The 23298-nt window shown below is 34.6% G+C and overlaps 3 protein-coding genes, 1 long non-coding RNA gene and 1 other non-coding gene across 10 annotated transcripts; 3 read left to right on the forward strand and 2 right to left on the reverse strand.

Annotated features, from left to right (window-relative positions):
• Nucleotides 1-2937: 2937 nt before the first annotated feature.
• Nucleotides 2938-5398, reverse strand: LOC7494704 (uncharacterized protein At2g29880). 5 transcript variants are annotated; one of them, XM_024600380.2, is made up of 4 exons: nt 5245-5398; nt 4757-4863; nt 3892-4241; nt 2938-3795 (listed from the first exon to the last, which is right to left on the reverse strand). In XM_024600380.2, the coding sequence occupies exons 3-4, from the start codon at nt 4168-4170 to the stop codon at nt 3169-3171; spliced, it is 906 nt and encodes a 301-aa protein (XP_024456148.2). In that variant the 5' UTR covers nt 4171-4241; nt 4757-4863; nt 5245-5398; the 3' UTR covers nt 2938-3168. The 5 variants fall into 5 exon arrangements, with proteins under 5 accessions (XP_024456148.2, XP_052308952.1, XP_024456150.2 ...); XM_052452992.1 differs by having other exon boundaries at nt 3892-4678; XM_024600382.2 differs by lacking the exon at nt 4757-4863 and having other exon boundaries at nt 5245-5375.
• Nucleotides 4721-4783, reverse strand: LOC112327681 (small nucleolar RNA snoR101). Its single transcript, XR_002982105.1, has one exon. It is a non-coding gene; the product is annotated as a small nucleolar RNA snoR101 (small nucleolar RNA).
• A 2140-nt stretch (nt 5399-7538) lies between the features above and the next one.
• LOC7494705 (high mobility group B protein 3) lies at nt 7539-9155 on the forward strand. Of its 2 annotated transcripts, none has more exons than XM_052452771.1 (8): nt 7539-7704; nt 7791-7839; nt 8000-8122; nt 8224-8281; nt 8395-8439; nt 8538-8618; nt 8705-8786; nt 8882-9155. In XM_052452771.1, the coding sequence occupies exons 2-8, from the start codon at nt 7799-7801 to the stop codon at nt 8887-8889; spliced, it is 438 nt and encodes a 145-aa protein (XP_052308731.1). In that variant the 5' UTR covers nt 7539-7704; nt 7791-7798; the 3' UTR covers nt 8890-9155. The 2 variants fall into 2 exon arrangements, with proteins under 2 accessions (XP_052308731.1, XP_024457997.1); XM_024602229.2 differs by having other exon boundaries at nt 7541-7704; nt 8705-8794.
• A 4975-nt stretch (nt 9156-14130) lies between these two features.
• On the forward strand, nt 14131-15916 carry LOC112327571 (uncharacterized). Its single transcript, XR_002981880.2, has 2 exons — nt 14131-15678; nt 15787-15916. It is a non-coding gene; the product is annotated as an uncharacterized LOC112327571 (long non-coding RNA).
• Nucleotides 15917-17091: 1175 nt separating this feature from the next.
• LOC7485645 (WUSCHEL-related homeobox 8) lies at nt 17092-18952 on the forward strand. Its single transcript, XM_002306947.4, has 3 exons — nt 17092-17509; nt 17980-18384; nt 18552-18952. Exons 1-3 carry the CDS (start codon nt 17350-17352, stop codon nt 18635-18637), a joined length of 651 nt encoding a protein of 216 aa, XP_002306983.1. The 5' UTR covers nt 17092-17349; the 3' UTR covers nt 18638-18952.
• Nucleotides 18953-23298: the final 4346 nt, after the last annotated feature.

Consider the following 23298-nt stretch of genomic DNA (forward strand, 5'->3'; position numbering starts at 1 on the left):
AGCCAAAATTAAATCCATAGAGGCAGCCATAGATGTTGGTTCTGCTATATTAAGAATAAAGTTAAAAGGTACGACTAAAACATGGTATTTGTTTTTTATATAATTATTGGCTTTTTTTTTAATTTAATCTTTATATTACATGTTTTTATTAGATTTTGAGTTGATAATTTATTTTAATTTGATTTTTATATGGTTATTGTGGTATTAAAAAAAATATCTTAGTATTGTGTTGGTATCAGAAAAATATCTCAACATTACATGTATGGTCTATTTTAAAAAAAAGTTTAGTTAAATAAAAAAAATATTTTAAAAAAAACTGTATTATTAATTTTTGTGAAGTTAATGACCTAGTTTGTGAGTTTGGCGAAGTAACTCAAATTGTTCCGGTTCACAGGTTTGCTAGGATTTTTTTTCTTTTCTGATTGAACCTAATTATGTAATCATCTATTTTTTATTATTTTATAATTAAAAAAATAGTTTTGAAAAAAAAACAAGTTATTAAATTCTAGAAAGTTCATAGGCCTCTTCATAGGTGTGGCAAATTTAACTTTTATTTTTTAAAAAAAATTTATTTCATCGTTTGATATTGGGCTGGTTAATAATTGATTTTCATAATTTATTTTATTTTTTTTATATGATTTGACACTTGTTTTTGCAATCGTCTATTTTTGTTATCGTATAGTTAAATAAACAATAGTTTAGGAAAAAAAAACAAGTTATTAATCCCAATAGAGTCCATACCCAATTTGCGGGTTTGACGTGTTGACTTGTGTTATCTCATTCATGGGTTTGGCGGTTTTACTCGTGAAATCTAATATGATTTTTTTTAGTTTTTGGTCCTTTGATTTTTTATTTTTTTTATTTCACTCTTCTTTAATATTTGATTGGCTGAGAAATTGAATTCATGATTTATTTTTGTTTACTTCTTACAAGGCTATCACGATCTCAAACAAACGTATTTTTTAGGGTTGATGCTCAATTTTGCAAATATATATTTTTATCATAAAATTAAATAGAAATAATTAACAAAAGCTACAAAGTTATTAAATCCATTGAAATCCATGACCCAAATCACAAAGTGACCTAGGTTGATCCAATCTGGCATCGTCTCAATAATTAAAAAATTATTGTTTTAAAGTCTTTTTAAAAGTTATATCATATTTTTACCAATCATTCAAGTTGTTTTTGAACCTGTTAAATTAATTGTTTCACTTTGGATCAGCTTCCACGCAGTTTAATTGGAAACTTAAGCTAGATAAGGAACCATGTTATGAGATTTTAAGATTGAATTGCTTGATTAAATTTATTGATATTGTCAAAAAATCTTCATACTCTTAATATTTTTTAAAAGCTTTTACAAAAAGTAGTTCAGCTCGCAGCGGAGCCTGCAGGAATGTACTATTATAAAGCTCAAAGTTGCGGGGAAACATTGTTTCCCCACATCCATAGCATTATGATTTACAATAGTAATCCACAATTATTATTATTTTTACATTTTGACCCCCTTTTTCTTAGGTTTTTGAATTTTTTTTTACTCGGTCTTTATATTATGTGTTTATTGAGATTTAGAGTTGATAATTTATTTTAATTTACCTTTTATATGTTTATCGTTGTATTACAAAAATATTTTCATATCAGGTTCGTATAAAAAAAATCTTAGCAACGCAATATGATCTATTTAAAAAAAAGTCTAGTTAAACAAAAATAATCTTAAAAAACCAGGTTATCAAATTTTGTAAAGTTAATGGCTTGGTTTGCGAGATTGGCAGGGTAACCGTGGTTGCCTCGGTTAGCAGGTTTAGCGTGTTACTTTTTTTTCATAGCAGAAGTCGATTATATGATCATTTATTTTTATTTTTACCATATAGTTAAAAAAAAATAGTTTTGAAAAAAAAATATGTTATTAAATTTTAGAAAGTTCATGGGTTTTGTGAGTTCAACTTTTCTTATCTTTTTTTCTTTTTTATTTTTAAATCTATTTTTTCAATATTATCCTTCGATGTTGGGTTGATTAAGAATTGAGTTTCATAATTTGTCTCGTTTCACTTTTTATGAGGTTATCATAGTCTTAAAAAAAACTCTCAATATTGATTTAACGCTCGATTTTGCGATCATCTATTTTTGTTACAATGTGTTAAAAAAATTGTTAATCCCAATGGAGTCCATCACCTAGTTTGCGGGTTTGATGTGTTGACCCGGGTTACCCGATTTACGAGTTTGACGATTTTATTCATCAAACCTGATATGTTTTGTTCTTAGGTTTTGGTCCTTTAATTTTTTTTATTTGTTTTATTTGTTTCATTGTTCTTTAATTTTAGATTGGTTTAAAAATGAGATTCATAGTTTATTTTTTATAGGGTTATCATGATCTCAAATGAACTTCTTTTTTATGATTGATACTCAATTTTGCAAGCATTTATTTTTATCATAAAATTAAATATAAAAAATAATTTACAAAAATAACAAAGTTATTAAACCTATTGGAGTTTATGATCTAGGTTGTAGGGTGATCGAGGTCAATCCAATCGAGTATAATCTTAATATTTTAAAAAATTATCATCTTAAAGTATTTTTAAAAGTTGTCATGTTTTTACTGATCTTTCAAGTAATTTTTTTGACCGATTAAATTAATTGATTCACTTAGAACCAGTTTCGATATAATTTAATTGAAAACTCAAGTTAGACATAAAAATAAATTATAAAAATTCAAGATAAAATCACTGGATGATATGTGATAATATTGTCAAAAAAAATCTCTATACTCCTCACATTTTTTTTTTCTTTAAAGAATCCAAACAGCGAATTTACTAGTTTAACATTTTATTGTTGTCATGGGGATGGGGCAACAAAATACAGAGGTGTGGAGAACTTGGTACATTAACAATCGATATGACGGGTAAGCAATGGGAACCAATGGCACTTCAGTGGAAGCTCAGGTTTTTCTTCCATCTAGTCAAGTTTAATTTATTCTCCATGACAATCACCTGAATGCTACATTGATCAGCCATCATGTATACACAAGCTTGGGTTACAGTTACCTGTCCTATTCCCCAACCAAATCTACAGAGGAAAAAAAGAGAGGAAACTCTTGGACAGAGTTACTTACGTTGAAAAACTCTCCCCCAAGAACAATGCAGATATTAACAGTTCAATTGGAACACAAACTTATCAATCAAGAGTTGAAGAGTCATCAGGACTATACATCATGTGCAGCAAAAATTCCCTGCGCTCCCCAGGCGGGCAACCAAAGAAAGCCCTTACCCTCCCAGAATTTGCAACAAGGAAAGTGTAGGCCTTGTACCGTAGATGTGTTTCAACTCCTATCTTCACCAATTCTGAGAAAACTTCTTGCTCGGAGTAAACACGGGGGCGTCCTCTCTCGGCAATGAGATTTCCCTCCCTAATTGCCCGTGCAACTTCTTTAATTGCATCCTTTATGCCTCTGAGCTCTCTCTCAACTGCATCAACACTTGAAGCCTTGCGCTTTTTGCCTTTCAATGATGTTGCAGAATGAGAACATCCTTGAGAATCTGCCTGGGAATTTGCTTCAACAGGAGTTGCTAGCTGACTTGTACCACCATTCATCTCGTTTGAGTCCTCAAGGTTAAGTGTAACTTCGTTTGGCAAGTTGAAACCATCAAGCAAGTAGGGACTTCCAGAGCCAACCCATTGGTCTGCTTTCTCCTTCGTGGTATTAGCACCGTTTGACTTGGTTCTATCTTTTGCAAAAAGCAGTGACAGCTCATCATAATGGGCAATTGGTGTAGTCATCCATTTTTTTGCATTAGGTTTTGCCTGATGTAAGGATAAAGCATTCTTGAAGCACCGATTCCACAAGTAATGGTGTGATTAAATGTTAGATGTAAGACAGGAGAGAAAATGTAAACAGACCTTTACAAAGGCTTTCCATGTTTCAGGCTTCGCAACCCACACTTTATTTTCAGGGCTCCAGACAAAACCATTTGCACCATTAAAAATGTCAAAGCACTCCTTGAAATTATTTTTAAGGGTCTTCAAACGATTCTTCAAGTGATCTTTTTCAAATGGCATGCCGATGTTTTCACGCAATTCCCTCACCATATTATCATAGGCTGCAGTTGTGAAAACTCTATCAACCCTGTTTCCCAGCCTTTGTTGACGGACAAGGGCATTAATGAAGGCATCATCCATACGTTCTGTCCATTTAAACACATCCCGCCTGGCCACATAATTCTTTTTGATTTATTACCCATTTCTCTTGCCTGAAAATGGACAAAGGCATCATATAAACAGCAACGGCAAGCAGGCAGGCAAGCAAATTCACATTCAACTCCAGGCACAGAGACCTACCATCAATAACCAAAATAAAAAACATAGATATGAACCTTTGCAAAGAATTTCTATATTGATTTCAAAATTATCATGTTCTTTAACAAATCACTCAGTGGCAATAAAAAATTTAAAATAATTCCATACCAAAGACCTGTAGTTGCAAGATAGCAGTGTAAGAAGAACAAAATCAAAAAAATTCTCCAAGCTCGTTCTTTAGTTTACAGCAGTTGTTTTATCAAACCAGAATACACAAGTTTAAAACTTATCTGTTCAAACTCAAAACATCACAACGGATTAACAAAGTAACCCTTCAGCCTACTTCTTCATTTTTTGGCCTTTTCTTGGAGCAATTACAGTAGCCTTGCACCTTCGAAAGAGATGAAGGACCAGAATAAAGGACAAGAACATGGGCATCAGTAAAGAGCTTGTCAACAAGTGAACTTACCTGAAGTTCAGAGATCAAGTGTAAGACATCATTTGCCCTGTCTTAGGTTTAAAATCAGCTTTCTTTTTTTCCCAAAACAAACCAAATTCTTTCAAAAGCATTGACCCCTGAAAGAAAAATAGATAGCTGCAAGATCATTCTTTCTAGAGAAATCCCAACAGTAAAAAAAAAAACTCCACAAGCGGAGCCACTGCATCCACATTTCACATTTCACATTTATTTGCTTTTTTTTCTTAGTAAACAAAATTCCCACCAGAGTGTTGAAAAAAAAAAGATTGAATCAATGAAAAAAAATAAAAATTCCCATCTTCTTTCATGCTGAATGCGTTTCTAAAACACCAAGAAATCTATTAAAACCGGAAAATATCTAGTCTAAGAGTGATTTGGTGATAGGGTGTTGGCCTTTCAAGCTAACGGTCCTCAAGAAACCCTAATAGGAGGCGGCGGTCAGAAATAAGAGATTGAAAACAAAAACAAAGAATTAATACCTGCGAGTGAAAAATTATATATGTGACTAGGAGACTGGCTCCCTCGCAGCCAAAGGGATTGAGGGACTTGTTGTGGTTAGGTTTTTAAGAGAGGTTTGGGCAGAAACTAGAGAGTGGAGCGGCAGACTCGAAAGTCGTAAGGCTCGGCTCTGGCTCTCTATTGGCCCATCATCATAGCGCTTGGGTCCTCCTTAGCGAAACCAGGCCCAGACACAAATGTTATTTTTAATATTTTTTAAAAAATATTAAAAAAATCAACTCGGTTGTGACTAAACCGTGCCGTATCAACTTTCAAACAATTTGTTTTACAAGTTATTCTATTTTCATACAAGTCAAGTCTACATTTTTTTACAATGATCTTGATACCACATTTCTCGTATTTATTTAATACATTTAAATGAATGAAAATTGATCTACTATTGATTTTAAGTTTCAAACTTAAAAATTCAACGGTCTACTTAATATTCTACGTGTCCTGTTATTACCGTTGCAAAATAATTAACCGAGACAGAAAAACATATATTATTTTAAACTATTAATTAATTTTAAATAGTAAAAATAATGGTACCGTATTAAAAAATTAAATAAAGCTATTAAGATATTTTTATATTACTCTGTAACGGTTACATCGCGAGTTGATTGGAAGTGTGGGTAAACTCTTTTCATTTCTTTTTTAATGTATTTTTCCTTCCGTGTCAAGCTATGCTACTCATCTACGTACTGAGTGTATGGTAGACGTCACAATATGAATGCCGCGGGCATGACGATTAAATTTTCCTTGCCTACCAAGCCAATCCTCCACGCTACCACATTTATTTAGACAAGTGTGCAGATATCATGTGGAGGTTAAATTAAGAGTGTATTCGAGACAGTGGCATAAAATATTTTTAAATATTTTTTTATTTAAAAATACATTAAATAAATTTAATGTATCTTTCATGCTAAAATCACTGTTAACAACAGAAACACTACTCCAGAGCAAATCTTAACAGAATACTAGGATTCTATAAGACTAAGACCATATTTAAAATATGGTTGTGATTATTTTTTAAAATATTTTTTATTTGAAAATATGGTTGTGATTATTTTTTAAAGTATTTTTTACTCGAAAATGTATTAAAATTATGTTTTTTTTATTTTTTAAAAATTATTTTTGATATTAGCGTATTAAAATGATTTAAAAACATAAAAAATTTAATTAAAAGTAAAAACAAATTAATTTCTTTTAAAAATATTTTTAAAATATTAAAACAAACATGACTAATAATGAGTGAATACTTCACTGCAAAATCCGCAGGGACATGCACTTGCACCCTCGTTTCTCGCCTGTGAAAGCAAATCGTGATCAATAAATTGGGTTACCTGCGATCGATAATCGTGTTAAATCATTACACACCAATTATTTAGCGTGGATGACAGGATGTTATTATCATGAATTAATTTAATACTATTTAATAAAATTATTTATTTCCTTGTTTGAAAAAAAAAAACAAGGGTGGACCATGTGCATTTTAGCAATGATAACATGATCTCCCCGTCACTATTCGTCATTAACATTACTTAATTAGGTGACACATTTTCTATTAAGACAAGAAAAATAAAAAAAAACCAAAGAGATAATAATTCTTTTATCTGCTCACACGTCCTTGTTTGCTATCACATAAAAGTAACCTATCTTTTCTAGAATTGTTTTTTAAAATTATGGTTGTGGTATAAAAAAATATTAAAATTAACACATCAAAATAATATTAAAATACCAAAAAATACCAAAAAAATAGTGAGTGTTGTTGGTATTGCGATAATTTTTCAATAAAAAATAATTTTTTAAAAATTATAAATTATAAATTCTTATTAAATAAAGTTTCAAGAGAGATTTTTAGATAAAATTTATGTTAAACGGATGTGTATATTAATTAAACAAATATTTTTAATTGATATGAAATATAGGCACCACAAATCCCTGAACCAAGCCAGCTCGGGTTCTATAGATGACCAGGGTTTGCTGGGCCAGTTCTAACTATGGCAATAGTTATCAACTAAACGCCTGGAGCCGCATAGCCCATTCCGTTGATAAAATCTGGGCCTTACATCTCTGGAATCCAACCAACCTTAGATTATCACATATCACTGCTTATGTGAGAGCAAAGAAGCACAAAGAGAAGCACAAAGAGGAATAGCGATAATCAAAGGGTAAGCCGTCGAAAGCTTAACACCCACGCAGCCAATAGATCAAGAGCACAAAGATCGATGACGTGTCATGCAATTTCCAAATCCCGCCCAAACCCCATTCCACCTCTCCCATTTTCATTTCATCCGCAATTGAATTTCAATTTCCTTCACTACACTTAATATCTCCGCTCCTCCCTCAACTCTCTTCACATCCTCACACGTAAAAATATCCTCCCCCCTTCTCTCCTCCTCTTTCTCTCTCTTTCAAACCCTATCTCAGCTCACCTACCGGTAAGTCTTGCCGGTTTTGATCCGATTTTTACCGGTTCTCGTTGATTTAAACCGTGTTTTGAGCTGATCTGGTTTTAAAACTGCAGGATTCGCAATGAAAGGAGGTAGATCAAAGTCAGATACTAAGAGCGCCAAGTAAGTTTATGCAATCCTGTTTCCTATCAATTTCAGTATTTGTCACGTGCGAAACGTGTTCTGCGGTCTCGTAGATCTAAGATCTAGAAAAATGGGTTTTCAAGTTTTTTGCTGTCGTTTTGTGATTAAACTCCTGTCGTTTTGTGATGTGGTTTATCAGGCTCTCTGTGACCAAGAAACCAACCAAAGGAGGAGGAGGAGGAGCTGCAGCCCGGAAATCAGGAAAGGCAGCTAAGGATCCAAACAAGCCCAAGAGGCCTGCCAGTGCATTCTTCGTCTTCATGTACTTTTCTTACTCTATATTCTTCTTCTTTGTGATCATTTTAGCCAAATGGAAAATAAACTATGTTTTTTTTTAAATGAAATATTTATTATTGACTGTAGGGAGGAGTTCAGAGAGCAGTACAAGAGGGAACACCCTAAAAACAAATCCGTTGCAGCTGTGAGCATTCAGTTATTGCTAGTTTAATTACTCCTATATATTTGGCTATCAAGTTGAATTTTCAATTTGTGATTTATTGTTTGTTGACTTTACTGTGATGAATTAATGATCAGGTTGGAAAAGCTGGAGGAGATAAATGGAAGTCACTGTCAGAGGCTGTAAGTGATTTATTATTTAATTTAATATTTGGGGTTTATTTTGTAATTAATAATATTAGTATGCTTTTATTGACTTGATCATAATTGACCGAATATAGGAGAAAGCACCCTTTGTTGCCAAAGCGGACAAGAGGAAGGTTGAATATGAGAAGAAGATGAAAGCTTACAACAAGGAGCAGGTAACAGTGCTGACCTGGTTGTTTGTTTGTCAGATTGTAATCATCTTAGTTGTTGAAATTGATATTGTTTTCTGCATGAATATTAGGCTGAAGGGCCCAAGGAAGAAGAGGAGTCTGAGAAGTCAATGTCAGAGGTCAATGATGACGATGAAGATGATGAAGAGGGAAGTGGGGAGGTTAGTATTGCTTAATGTTGTTTGGTGTCTGTGTTATTGATAATTTTGCGTTGGTCTAATTTGGGGGGGTTCGCAATTTCTTTGCAGGAAGATGACGACGACGAGTAGGATATGGAGCCGGAGAATAGCTTAGTCATGTAGGTTGTGACAATGTTTGGACATTTGATGCTAATGACTGGCTATTTTGGTTGTTAATTTTTTGTCTTTCAGTTATCTTTTTAAGGGAAGGATATGCGTACTGCTCCCTTTGTTATTTTGTCCTCCTTCCAAGGGAAAGAAGTTACTAGTTGTAGAAGGGAGAATGCCTGTTATCTGTACTTGAATCAAAGTTTAATGAATTAGATAAGTGTTATCTTCTGTAGATTACATGGTGTCTCTGCTTGATGGTTAATTTGTTCATTACCATATATGCCTTGTGCCCTTCTCTATAGAAAGAATTATATAAGAATTACTGAAGTGTATTTCAGGCATTTAGGTTTTGAACGGTGTGATGCATGTATCAGGTAGAGGTTGCACTAAATTCTGTGTTTACATGGATGTGGTATATTAAATTGGTTTGATGCCCTTTTCTTCGTGTTTCTTGTACTTTTTCGTTGATACCTGGGTGTGGTCAGATTTATTTTTTGTTCAATTAGATGGATCCCTGTATTGTCCTCTCTTCACTCCATCGTGTCTCTTCTAACCTTGTCACTGATTATTTTCTTGGAGTTTCTAGCTTATGGCATGTTCGATTGTCATTTTCTCGCTGCTCCATCCTCAGAATTTCGACATCACTTGGCAAACGAGTGCCGGTAGGTTTTGTATGTAAGTTGCTGTCTCTGGGGGGTGATGTAGATGAATGACAAGGTTAGGAGGCTGTTGAGAGCTTCTGATGGGCAATTGTTGAAACCAGTTGTTTCTTCATGCAGTAGATCGGAAATGTATTTTACATTTATTTTGTATTTTATTTTCCAATCATTCTATGCTAGCTTCTATAGGGGGCCTTAAAATTAGCTTTGCGCTTTCATCCCACTAAAATATTCTCCCTTTTGTGATTGGGTACCTTAGTTAAATAAAGTTGCGTGTCATTTTGATTGGGCTCTCGGTTGTCTGATCTGGTGTTCTTTTTACCCTTTCTGTCATATTACGCGGAGAGTAGACATGATTACCCGTGCAGGAGAGGAGAGGTGCAGCACCCCTTCTTGGATTCACTAAAATTCAGTTGGAGGTGCTGTCTTTTTTTATCCTTGCATGATGATGGTTCTTACAGCAAAAGCAAGGTCAAAGATGATGACAAATTTAAACTTCAACGGAGGCAATCATGAATGTGTAATTTGCAGACCCGAGGAGGACTCTAGGGTGCAGAGCGTGTTTCATGCTTGTTAAAGCCCGGCATTGGGCCCATGTTAGGGTGTGTAAATTTCAAAAGAAGAGAACAGAAGCAATTATATCTTGTTTTTTAATTTTCAAGGTTGATATTTTCTCGTCAAAAGTATCCATTTGGTTACCTATGTTTTTTATTATACAAGAAATTCTAACCTTCACCATTTGGAGAGTTTCAGACATCTCCTAACTGTTTTTATTCACTTTTTCATTAAATAGGGATAATTATACAAAAAACATCAGGATTTTTTCTTCTTTGTTGTTTTTAATCTAAAATTAAAAAATTACAAGAACAATTAAACTAGATGAAAAAGACATGTTTATTCTTGTATATACTGACTGACATGAAAACCTTTGATTTTATAAATTAGAGTTATTGTTACTGGATGTTTCTAAATGGAAAAATGTTGTGATTTAAAGGTGTTTAGCTGTTTCTGAATGAAAATATGTTATGATTTATAGTTATATTTGATAATGTTTTATTTTTAAAAAATTATTTTTGTTTGGAAATATATTAAAATAATATATTTTTAAAAATTATTTTTGAAATATATTAAAATAATATATTTTTTAAAATTATTTTTCAAATCAACACAATTAAAAATACTAAAAAATATTAATTAAAAAATAATATTTTTTTATTTTAAAAAAACACAAGAACAAACATTACCTTAGTCCCATAACAAAAGGTCAAATGTTCCCTAAAAAACCGAGAAGAGATTGAATAAAGAAAGAGGAAGGTAGCCGGGAATTAGCGCATTGATACCGATAAGAAATGAAATTCACAGAGCTGTGAATTCTGCCTTCCATGAAAAGCCTCTACTTGTGTCTTATGTATTTGACTTTTTCTTGCTGTACGTAGATAAATCACTTGGATCGAACAAGGATTGTGTCGACAACAGAACAGAGTGGATACACGCGATTTCTTCCCAACTTGACAACTGTATATATATATGCAGCTCTTATCCTTAAAGAGCACATAACATATGTTAGGTGATTATGACGTTCCTCGCATGATCTATATGTTTCATCAAGAATGGAAGGCTCGGAGGTTTGTTTCCTAGAAGCACCTTCTTCCTATCCATGTCTCTATCTTTACTTGCAGACACGGCCCGCTGTCACAGCTATCAATCCTTGAGAGCATCTCCATGGCATCCCATGGAGATGCTAAATGGAAGGCCACGAATTATTTTCCTTTTTTAATGCTTGTTTTCCATGCTCGAAGAGGAGTGCTAGCCTAGACAAAATATCTGTCTTACATAAATAAATTTTATTCTTACTTATCTTGCAAAAATATTAAAATATTATTCATTATAATAGCTTTTTGGTTGTTCTTTTATGAAATTATCTTCTTCTTGTAATCCGCATTATGAGTTTAGTGAGTTTATCCAAGTTGTTTTTAATTTTATTTTTTTTAATTTTTTTTAATCTTATCATTTAATATTGAGTTGATTGAGAATCATCCAAGTTATTTTTAGATCTACCAAGTCAACCAGATTATATCAGACTATGAAATATAGTTATGTATCAAATATATTAAAATACAATTGAGTCTTCTAAATTGCCTTTGACCATTAGAGTGCTTGTATTTGCACAATTTAAAAAATCTTATTACCAATTTGGCTATTCTAAATAGCATTTCTCATTTGAGAAGCTTTTCAAGACCCGTTTGTTTGTTAGAAAATAATTTTTTTTAAAGTGATTTATATAGAAAGTGAATTATCTTTTGATGTGTGGTAGTGTTATGAAAAATGACTTGGAAAATATTTTTCAATGTTTGACTATATCATAAAAAATGATCTGTAAAATAACTTATTAATTTTTTTTCAAGATTATTAAAAGAAATGATCAAATCTAACAGATAAAAAAGTTGAAAGATGATAAAATTAATAAAATATAATTTTTAAAATTATTTAATGTAAAATAAATAGCAGTGAAAAGAATAAGAACTAAATCTAATAAATAAAAATTTTCAATTAAAAGAAAAATAGAAAAAAAAATAACAATAAAAAAATGAGGATCAAAGTTGATATAAAAATCAAATTCTAAGAGATAAAATTGAATAAAAATAATTCAAAACAAAATATATTGAAATTAAAAGATTTAGAATTAAATATGATATAACTAATAAAAATAAGATATTTCTGAATTTTTCTTAACTTCTAAAAAATATTTTTGTTTGAAATAAAAAAATAATTTTTTCTAAAATTAAGCTATTTTTTTAATTGAAAATCATTTTTTATTAATTAAGTTTTTTAAAATAAATAAATACATGAAAATAGTTTGGAAAATAAATTTCAAAAAACTAATTTTCATTAAGCGAGGCGTATATGCAAGAAGAGAGAGATAGAAAATAATATCAAACCCTATTCATAAAAAAATAAAAATTAAAAAAACTCTCTCGAGTTGCTCAGGTATGTGTTCTCTGATTCCTTTTGTTTTACATAATTTTTTTTTTAATTTAACGTGGGTGTCCGGGTCAGCTTGCGCGCATCTCGACTAATCCCACGAGCCCTGAAGTTAACGATTATGTAAGCCTACAGTGGCCATCATATGAGCAACCACAAGACTCGAACCTGAGACCATAGAGGGAGCGAACCTGAGACCACAGAGGGAGCAAACCTCTTGATCCCAAGCTCTTACCACTGGGCCACCACCTATATGGTTTTGTTTTACTTATTGTTTGAAATACTCTATAATCCATGTTGTTGCAATTTACATTTTGAATCTGTCAATATGATTTAGAGCAGGGTGTTTGAATGTAGGGCTTTTAAAGCATGATATTTAGGGTTTTGCTTTGAGTTCTGTTTGTGGGGCTGTTGTCAGTTTTCACGTATTATTGTTTTTTTAATATTAATATTTTGATAGTTTCTGATTTGGAAGATATTCATCTTTTTAGGTAGAGAATTTTGGGTATAACAATGGCCTTGCTAGTCAGAGAACGCTGTAGGAAAGCACAATGTAGGAATACCGAGGCGATGGATCAATTCTGGAACTTACCAGATCCCATTATTCATCACAATATTTTCTCTTTCCTTGAGATGGATGACATAGCTCGAATTGGTGTGGTATCAAAAAGATTCAGACAGATGTTTGTTTCTAGCCCATATCTGAAGTTTGTATCAAAATGTTTGTATCAAAATGTTTCTATGATGGTCCCCCGAATTCGTGCAATCAACTTATTGATAGTGCGGATGGGTTGCTGAGCCAGCGAAATGGGATGGCGATACAGCGTCTTTGCCTGGACTGGTATTGCCGCAAGAATAACTGTGATGCAGATGTAAATCTTATTGACAAATGGATCAGTGTTGCAGTGAATTGTCGAGTTCAGGAGATTGACCTTGAGGTTGGGATACGTAAAGATCCTCTTCTTTGAGTCGGAGGAAAAGCCAATCTGCGAGCTGCCGCAGTGTATGTACAGTTCTGAAACTTTTAGAGTCCTTGACTTAGATCTGTATTATAAGTGTGTCAAAGAGCCTGCGGGGTTTTTTGTTTCTCTTGAGGAACTCTCCCTGACTCCAGTGGTAGGTTCTGATTCTGAAGATGTTTTAAAAAAGTTGATTTCAACTGCCTGCCCATCACTTAAAAGGTCGAGTCTTTCCGATTTAAAAGACAGACAAAATTAGTATCAATCATCCATGTCTTGAAGAATTAACGTTACTTGATCTCCCATATAATCTCTTGGAGATTTGCATCTCAACTGAGAGGCTGCAGAAGTTATTCTTGGACTTGAATTCCTTGTCTCCTGTATACAACTGCACAATGAAAATTAATGCCCCTAATCTCTAAGAGTTGGAGTGGACAGCATGGTCTGCAAATAACGTTTACCGGAGTCAGTTCAAAGTTCTGAACCATGCTACTCTGAATATTGATACTTTAAATGACCATATTGATGTGGTAACTAGTCGCGATCGTATAACTGAGCTTCTCCAGGGTGTGTGCTGTACAAGAGTTTTAGAGCTAACAGTGTGTTCTTGAGGTATGCACGCTCTTTCCTAATGCCTAGATTGAACCTTAATTGTTTCATGACAGGACGGGTTGAAACTTGAATGTTGACTAATGTTTACTTATGTTGCAGACTCAGTTCATTCACAATTATTGCTCAGTTGTGTTCGACAACCTTCAGCACTCGGTCATTAATGTGAATAGTTGTCTGAAGGACTATCACTTTCTAGTTTTAGCATACATTCTCAGAAGATCACCTAATTTAGAGACCCTATCCTTCTTGTGTAGTGAAAATGTAATGCAACCTAAGTATGCCACGGTGGGTGGTTGAGAAATTATTAGGACTTCCCTTTCCATGCTGGCTACACATTCCTTTACCTCATAATTTCGATATTTCTTTTTCAGACATTGAAGTTTTGGATATCCAAGTTCTGTAAACAGCACGAAGGATTTCATAACCAAATTGGTCATCAACTGCAAGCCATAAAAATAAAGTTGAAGGGAAAAGGTCATCAGGTTGTTGCAGTGGAAAATCTGCTTAAGATTTTAAAAGGTTTGAAAAAGATGACATCATCTGCTCAAAAGCAAACCTAAGCCAAGTGTCGAAGATTGGGTTATGTGAATCCAGGAAAGCTTCTCTACCGTTCGGATTGAGTTCAGTTGAGAAAGAATTTTATGTTGAAGAACACCACAGGATTGATTCCGGTCACAAATTGAATTTAGCCAAGAAACAACATTATTTTGAAGATTCAGGCGATGAATGGATTTAGTGAGCGACGCAGTTTTCCATTTACTAGCTTTTTGGTCTTTTTTGATTGCTGTTTTCTTTAAAGTAAAGCCACAATGTTATTATTGTTTGAGGTCAATTTGATGATGCATTCTCCTTTCCTTGAGTGAATAATTTCATGATAGTTGGAATTATTCATGACTTTACTCCACATGAGTATCGATTTATAAGCGTGAGGGAAAGCCTCACCTTTTAAGCTAGCTTTTGAGAAAGAGATAGGTCCAATACCACCTATCAATTGGTATTAGCGCCGCGCGGCCAGGTTTACCAACAAATCTAGATCCTATAGTCTAGGAGAGAAATGAGTCATCTTAGCTCCGATCCAAGGCTCGAGATACTATTGGAGGTGTCTCCCTTTCGGCTGTGAGAGAGGCTGGCGGTCAATTTACAAGTGCGAGAGAAAACCTCACATCTCAAGATAGCTTCTGAGGGAAAGACACATGTCCAAGGCCACCTATTAACGAAAATCAATGGCTTTTTCAAGTTAGCTGCTCATCTTCCATGCTTGTATAGCTATGAAAAGGGACCCTCTTCTTCTTTTTGTAATCTCTTGAATTTGGTTAGTTGGGTTCTCTCACTTGAATGTTTGTTTGACCTGAGCATCGCAAAAGAGCTTCTAAAGGCAATCCTGGTTATCCAGGAGGCGGCAGTGATGATGCCAGGAATCTGAGGCGGCCATGCGGGTTGGCTATAGATGTTCAAGCCACCCGCAAAACAAGGAAGTCCTCCTCCTTGTTTCTGTGTGAGAGCAGCCTCGGTGGTGCTGATGGAAAAATGCGACTGTGCAGTGGTAATTAACTAACTATAGTTTAAGTATGTATATTTTTGGTTATTAATTTAAATAAGATATGAAAGATAGAGACACCCCACAATCCCTCAACTTTGTTGCTCTTGCCAGGGACACCAAATTTCCTTGTTCCATGCCAAGAATTAAGAGTTCTGCTGCGGCTACCTAGGCCATGTGTTCTGTGTCGCTCTCTTTTAATCTTGTAGTGATGATCTTATTCTAATGTTCTTATCGCTTTTAATTCTTGCTTGCAGTTGAAAAGATTGGTGATGGCCAAGTGATCTTGAACCGTCACCTTTTTTTTTTTTTTTGACTAAAATTATTAGATTATCTACTCAGATTTTATGATAATAATTACAAATATAATAAAATGTTTTTAAGAGCGGTTGGTTTGGCCAGCCTACTTGAAATTTAAGATCAGATTTAAGATGAATTTTTTAAAATAAAATGAGAATTAAGTCAAAGTGACTTCATCAGCTTAGCGGGATTTAGTTAAAATTTAATTTGATTTTTTTTAAATCAATATTATTTTAATTAATTATTATCAACCCGTTTGACTGATATAGATTTGATTTGATTTGATTTGATTCAATAATATTATTTTATAATAATAATAACAAATATAATAAATCCATGTGCAATATTCTTGAACAATGTTTTTAAGAGCAGTTCGATGAGTTTTTAAAAATTAAAATGAGAGTTGACTTGAAATAATTTAATCGTTTACTGGGATTTAGTGGGACAAAATTTAATTAGAGTTTTTTTTAAAACAATATTAATTTAATTAATTATTATCAAGCCGATGAATCCATAACTGATACCAGATTCAATAACTTTGGTTTTGAAGGAAGTTGATTATACTAAATAATTTAGTTTGAAACAGGATGAGACTAAGACTTGATTGAATTACCGCTAATAAAAAATTAGGCTAGGCACTAGGACAAGGAGAGCTCGTAACATTCTCCGCCATTTTCTTACTCAAGCAAATGTTTGGACCATTGAGTCACGCATGAAATGCCGGATTCCATGACTAATGAAAACCGGCATTATTTTTTAAAAAACATTGATTTTTTTTCTGGATTTAACTCCCATGCATGTTTTCAACTATATAAACTAAAAAAAAAAATAGAATTCGATTTTCCAAATAGAATAAACTCTATGTTTTACTATCAAAATTTAGAATTATTTGAATTGAGGTATTCATAATCTACAAAAGCTATTTTTTTAAAAATAAAATCTTAAAGACATACACACCCTCTTAAAGTTAATTAAGTTAAATATTTGAAGTTTTATTTTTCTTTTTAAAGGTGATTAATTATGTTAAATCCAAACCAACTTTCAAAAAATAAAATAAAATAAAAAGGAGATAAATATGGAATTTACCGTTACTTGCAAAATCTATGATTCATATGAAGACCAAGATTCGGGGCGTAAGGGAGATCTTGACGCGCGAAACCCGCTCAATCATGCTAAAATGCGCACCTCGTCAACCATTCCTGCCCTTTTCTACCCTTTATGCTGCAGAGCAGAGTCCCTCTTCTTGTCTTGTGATTACTTCAATTCTTCTTCTTCTTCTCAACTCCTTTTCACGTCGCAGCCAGAAAGTGAAACATTATTAGGAAAAGAGAGAGCTGTAGCATATATAAATAGTTCTTGTTAGCTAGAGAGAGATTCATGGAGGATGGAAAGTTTCAAAATGGAGGTGGGTTAGGTGTTAAAGTGATGACTGATGAGCAAATGGAGATGCTGAGGAAACAAATTTCTGTTTATGCCACTATCTGTGAGCAGCTTGTTGAGATGCACAAGGCTCTCTCTGTCCACCAGGATTTTGCTGGTTTGTTTCTTCTCTCCTTTAAAGGGTTTGTTGTGCATGTTATAATCTTTTGTTTTGTGTATCTATGAACTGAATCAATGGGGGAATTCAGTGGAGTTTGAAAGTTATTGGATATGGAGAGCTATGTTACTTTACCTTTGGATTACTCTTATTCAATTTGCCCTCTTTATAGCACTGTTGGCCATTTCTGTCTCTCAAAATTTCACTTGCCAATTGATGATCACTTCCACCAGCTAAAGAACCCTAAACAGTATTGGTTTGATGGCACTTGTATTGCTGAATGTTCTCTAATTGAAGCTGTCTTGTTCTATCTTTATCATGGGGGAAAGTTATGCTGAGATAATTCTTTGCCTAGCCATTTATTGTCTATGTAATTTGTTCTTGACTAATCGTCCTATTAATTTCTTAATAAGCATGTGTTTTACTTAGTTTTGTTGAGGTAAATCTTCGATGTTTTGCTTCTCATTTAGGCATGCGACTTGGGAATCCATACTTTTGCGATCCATTACTGTCATCTTCTGTCCACAAGATAGGGTCGAGGCAGCGGTGGACTCCAAAACCAGCGCAACTTGAAATCCTTGAGCAGATTTTCAAACAATGCAATGCGACTCCAGGCAGGCAGAAGATCAAAGATATAACCAAGGAACTTGCACAACATGGCCAGATTTCTGAAACAAATGTCTATAATTGGTTCCAAAATAGGAGAGCTCGTTCAAAAAGAAAGCAATCAGCTTTACTACCAAACAGTGGAGAATCTGAAGTAGAGACAGAAATTGAGCCTTTTAAAGAGAAGAAGACCAAGCCAGAAGACAACCAACCTGATGAAGACGCCACCCCAGTGTCCGACCACATGTACTTGCATAGCCCAGACATAGGTAATGAAAGTTTTTGTCCTTAATTTTCTGTAATATTCATGCATTGAGAGTTCTATTCAACACTTGAGCTATTTCGGACAGCCTTATGTCCGTAACCAGCTTTGATAAGCATGCACTGCGATTTTCGAACAATCCAATTTTCTTAAGCTATTGGTTTATGAATGCAGGAATAGACCAGCTGGTTGGGAAAATGGAATCCCCGGGGAGCTGTATTCCTTACTGGCAGCTGGAGCAATATGACTTGTTTGGATGATGTCTCCTCCAGAATTGCAGAGATGCTCTAGTAGAAGCTTGTCGAGTTTAAGGATGATGATTGATGACAATATAAGAGAAAACGTTTATACAGTCAGACATAACATGGTGAGCAGTTTGGTACGCGAAAAACTTATATTCGCAATGGTTATTAAGGGCTAGGTCTATTGTTGTGGCATACATTTTACTTGATTGGGTCATTATGATTCTATAGTGCCCAGACTATATGCATCTTGTGCAAAAATCGACTGATCTAATAGGATCTGAGGCTTATGATAGCTGCTATTATAAATCTAAATGACATGTATCTTCTATATCTAGCAAGGCTATTGGGAGGAGATTACTTACTATTAGTTGTTACCTTGGTTCCAATAGCGGATATGATTCTAGGCTGTCATATGTACAAAGCATTTCTCAGCTATAGCATGTCTACGATGAACTCTTGCTGAGGGAATCTGTGACTTGTATCACTCGAAAGTGACATGCAGGGATGCGAAGTTTTACAAAGTGATCAGCTTCGTCTTTTTCATTGCTAAAAGCTACAAAGACCAAGCCAGCATAAATATTTTCAGCCCCCCCACAACCTGTTGTGTATCCAGTCTTCACCAAAAATATACAAATGCTGATCACGAGTTATCAATCCACACTGGATAAACTTTCTATAACCAAAATAACAAAGTGTCCTCCCCTGCAAAATCAATTATTTTGGATTCCAAGGTCGACATCTTCGGTAGACTGGATGCTGACGGTCATGAAGTTAACAGCTGAGTTACATGATCGATGCAGCCGCTGGGAAGTCAAACTCAGAATCCGGTTATCGTCACCATGCACTTAATTAATGATGATCCATATTATAACCCCGAGATACACATTTCTGGGAGAGGATAGATCCCGCACTAGACCCTTAAAGATTTTCATGGCATGTAGAGCCATGTGATAGATTGTATGTTCAAGGAGGAGCTTAGAATGTCCAATAACAGGTCAACATTAACCTTTCGTATTAGAAAGCATGCCTCCTTTCTGTAGTCTGAACAGCAGACAACAGAAATGAGATTCATATATGAAAGTTTTCCACAGATAAAGGACCATGTGCCCAAAGCTCGAAGCATTTCTAAATCACACACCTTTGACTTTGTAGTCCTCCAGCCTCCATGATTCTGTTGTGGGGGAATATATGAATCTATCAAGGGAACTCGAGATTGCAGTTTTATCCATGCCTGAGCAGGTAACTGGCAACAAATCCTGCAACCATGTTAAGAAACATTATTCAACCGCTAAGAGAGAACAATGAACATAAAAACACCTATCATGTTTTTAGTGATATCAATGTTTTCTTTTAGTTGCACATGAGGCCATAATGCATACTGGTAGCAAGTCAAATTACTAGCAAAGATAACAACATTACGAAATAGCAGGTCGTCATTTACCTTGAACCTATATAAGAATCACATTCCAGGTCAATGATTTCTTAACAACTTACCATGGAAGCTTGTACTTCAACTTGATCTTGGGACTTCAGTTTTGTAGCAGCAGCTTCACACTTTGTCAAAGAGACTGTTTTCTCGCCATACTGATCAAACTTTCTCAATTTCGGACTTTTGTTTCTTGGGTGCCCTTTGATTTGATCCTTTGGGGAGAGACTTTTCTCCTTGTTGGCATCCGAATTCGGCAAGAGAAATGAAAAAATTAAAACATCCGGTCCGGTCAGAAGAAACAAAAGAGAGATTGGAAGAGATCCGCCATATTCTTGCCAACCTTCTCCTGCAAATAAGTTGAGGCAGAGGCCATAATATCTGTTGATTAGACCATGGAAAGAAGACAGAATTACTTTATTAAAAGCAAAACACGTGAAGATAAACAGAAGACCTTGGCATTCCTAAAAAAGGATCTTGATCCTTCACGCATAGCATTATCCAGGCTAATTGATCAAATAGATTTCTTGTCATACTGTATGAAAAGGAAACTATACAGAAGCTGTAAAAGCTTCTCGTTTCAGCGGAATCTGTTTAGTCACAATCTGCTACTTCTATGGACTCTGAAATGGTGGGAGTTCTTGCTATAACTCGTCCTCAGATACAGCTCTTGGCACTTACATTCCTGTCATGGGGTGCTAAAACTTCTTTAAATTGCCAAGTTGCCATATATTTTGTAATAATAATTGGAGAAGTAGCCTGCGAGCAATGCTTATTGGATAATGTAATCAATAGGGTTTCTGTAATATTACTTCGCTATATTTATTCTTCTCCACATGAAGCAATATATATAGTTACACTTCAGAGACAGAATAAGAAAAATATAGAGTAGATAAGCAGGAAAGTTATTTGTTCTTATATATATACAACTACGAATCAATCTAGGATTCCTATATATATACAAATACGAATCAATCTAGGATTAATACAGCTCATGCGCACACTCCCCCTCAAACTGGTGCATAGATGTTTATCATGCCCAACTTGTCAATTATATCATGAAATGCCTTTCCTGAAACTGCCTTCGTGAGTACATCAGCCAGTTGACTCTTAGACTGTATAAATGGAAACTGTATGATTCTTCCATCGAGATTCTCCTTGATGAAATGACGATCAACCTCAACATGTTTGGTGCGATCATGTTGAACAGGGTTCTGTGCGATTGCTATAGCTGCCTTATTATCACAGAAGAGATTCATAGGTTCAGTATATTCAATCCCCAAATCCCTTAATATATTCCTTATCCACATCAATTCACATACACCATGAGCCATCCCTCGAAATTCAGCTTCAGCACTTAATCTTGCTACTACTTTTTGTTTCTTGCTTTTCCAAGTGACAAGATTACCTTCTACAAACGTAAAATAACCAGAAGTAGATTTTCTGGTCGTCTGATCTCCTGCCCAATCAGAGTCTGTATATCCTTCAATGTTAGAAATACTGTTTTTTGTGAACAACAATCCTCTTCCTGGAGAACCTTTTAAGTACCGTAAGATTCGATATACTACTTCCATATGTTCTTTACTTGGTGCATGCATGAATTGACTCACCACGCTTACTGCATATGCAATATCAGGTCTGGTATGGGATAAGTAGATTAGCCTTCCAACTAATCGCTGGTAACGATCCTTGTCTGTTGGATCCTGATCTGGAAAAATTCCTAGCTTATGATTCATCTCCATGGGCGTTTCTACTGGTTTGCAACTAAGCATTCCAGTTTCAGTTAGCAGGTCTATCACATATTTTTGTTGTGAAAGAGATATTCCCTGCCTTGACCTTGCCACCTCAATTCCCAAAAAATATTTAAGGTGTCCAAGATCCTTCATTTCAAATTTAGTAGCTAGATATCTCTGTAATGCTTTCATTTCACGTGGATCATCTCCTGTCATGACCATATAATCCACATATACAATTAAAGCGGTTACTCTTCCTTCGTTATGTTTTATAAACAAAGTATGATCGGAGTTACTTTGTTTATAGCCAAACTCCTTCATTGTAGCAGAGAATCTCCCAAACCATGCTCTAGGTGACTGTTTTAGTCCATACAATGACTTCTTCAGTCTGCAGACTTCACCTTTGCCTAAGTTGCTGTTAACTCCAGGTGGTAGTTCCATGTAAACTTCTTCTTCTAGATCACCATTAAGAAATGCATTCTTAACATCAAACTGTTGCAGAGGCCAGTCTCGATTTGCTGCTATAGATATAAGAATACGAATAGTATTGATCTTGGCTACTGGTGCAAAAGTATCCTGATAGTCTACCCCATACCTTTGTGTATATCCTTTTGCGACTAGTCGAGCTTTATACCTGTCAATACTACCATCTGGGTTGAGTTTCACAGTGAACACCCATCTGCATCCAACTGTCTTCATTCCTTTGGGCAGCGGAACTAGTTCCCACGTAGCATTTTTCTGTAGAGCCTCCATCTCTTCATTCATTGCCTTTCTCTATCTTTGATTAGCCAATGCATCCTGCATATTACTAGGAATAGAAACTGTGGAAAGTTGATTAACAGTAAGTGCATATGAACGAGTCAACCTATGAGAGGACACATAGTTATTAATTGGATATTTGGTTTTGACTGTAAGATCAGGTTCATATTGTTTTTTCGGAATTCCTTTATTCATCCTTTGTGGATATCTAGAAGTGGGGTTTTCTGTAGGACAATATGTTTCATTAGACTCTCTAATCCCATGACTTACTTGAGGAGGAACATTCGTGGATGATTCTGCAGGTAATGGTGTAGATAGGGGCAACTCAAATGGTGATGCAGATTCATTAGGAAAAAATAGAGCCTCATGTGTGGAATTATTCTCGGCATTAGTGCTATGATCACAACCTTGTGGATTCAATTGTTCATTCTCTTCTAACTGGATAGACTCCTCACTTACTTTATCCATCAGAGCCTCTAACTGGGTAAACTCCTCACTTCCTTTATCCATCAGATCCTCATTCTCATTACTGAAGTTCTCCCCCTGAAGAGAATGGCTCAAGACTCCCCTAGAGTAATAAGGTATGAGCTCACGAAAGGAGGCATCCAATGTCACATGGACTTTGCGGGTGTAGGGATCATAACACCTATATCCTTTCTGAAGATCAGAGTAGCCAACAAATACACAACGTTTTGCACATGGATCAAGTTTGTTCCGTAAGATTTTTGGGATGTGAACAAACACGGTACAACCAAAAA

Source organism: Populus trichocarpa, chromosome 5, assembly GCF_000002775.5.
Source record: "Populus trichocarpa isolate Nisqually-1 chromosome 5, P.trichocarpa_v4.1, whole genome shotgun sequence".
Classification (NCBI taxonomy): domain Eukaryota; kingdom Viridiplantae; phylum Streptophyta; class Magnoliopsida; order Malpighiales; family Salicaceae; genus Populus; species Populus trichocarpa.

Excerpts from the sequence above, each read along its gene's own strand:
- LOC7494704 (XM_024600380.2), bottom strand. The coding sequence starts at position 4,170 with ATGGATGATGCCTTCATTAATGCCCTTGTCCGTCAACAAAGGCTGGGA. Across the intron at positions 3,796-3,891 it reads CATGGAAAGCCTTTGTAAAG|GCAAAACCTAATGCAAAAAA; the intron begins GTCTGTTTACAT and ends TCCTTACATCAG.
- LOC7485645 (XM_002306947.4), top strand. The coding sequence starts at position 17,350 with ATGGAGGATGGAAAGTTTCAAAATGGAGGTGGGTTAGGTGTTAAAGTG. Across the intron at positions 17,510-17,979 it reads TGTCCACCAGGATTTTGCTG|GCATGCGACTTGGGAATCCA; the intron begins GTTTGTTTCTTC and ends CTTCTCATTTAG. Across the intron at positions 18,385-18,551 it reads CTTGCATAGCCCAGACATAG|GAATAGACCAGCTGGTTGGG; the intron begins GTAATGAAAGTT and ends TTATGAATGCAG.
- LOC7494705 (XM_024602229.2), top strand. The coding sequence starts at position 7,799 with ATGAAAGGAGGTAGATCAAAGTCAGATACTAAGAGCGCCAA. Across the intron at positions 7,840-7,999 it reads TCAGATACTAAGAGCGCCAA|GCTCTCTGTGACCAAGAAAC; the intron begins GTAAGTTTATGC and ends GTGGTTTATCAG. Across the intron at positions 8,619-8,704 it reads AAGCTTACAACAAGGAGCAG|GCTGAAGGGCCCAAGGAAGA; the intron begins GTAACAGTGCTG and ends CATGAATATTAG.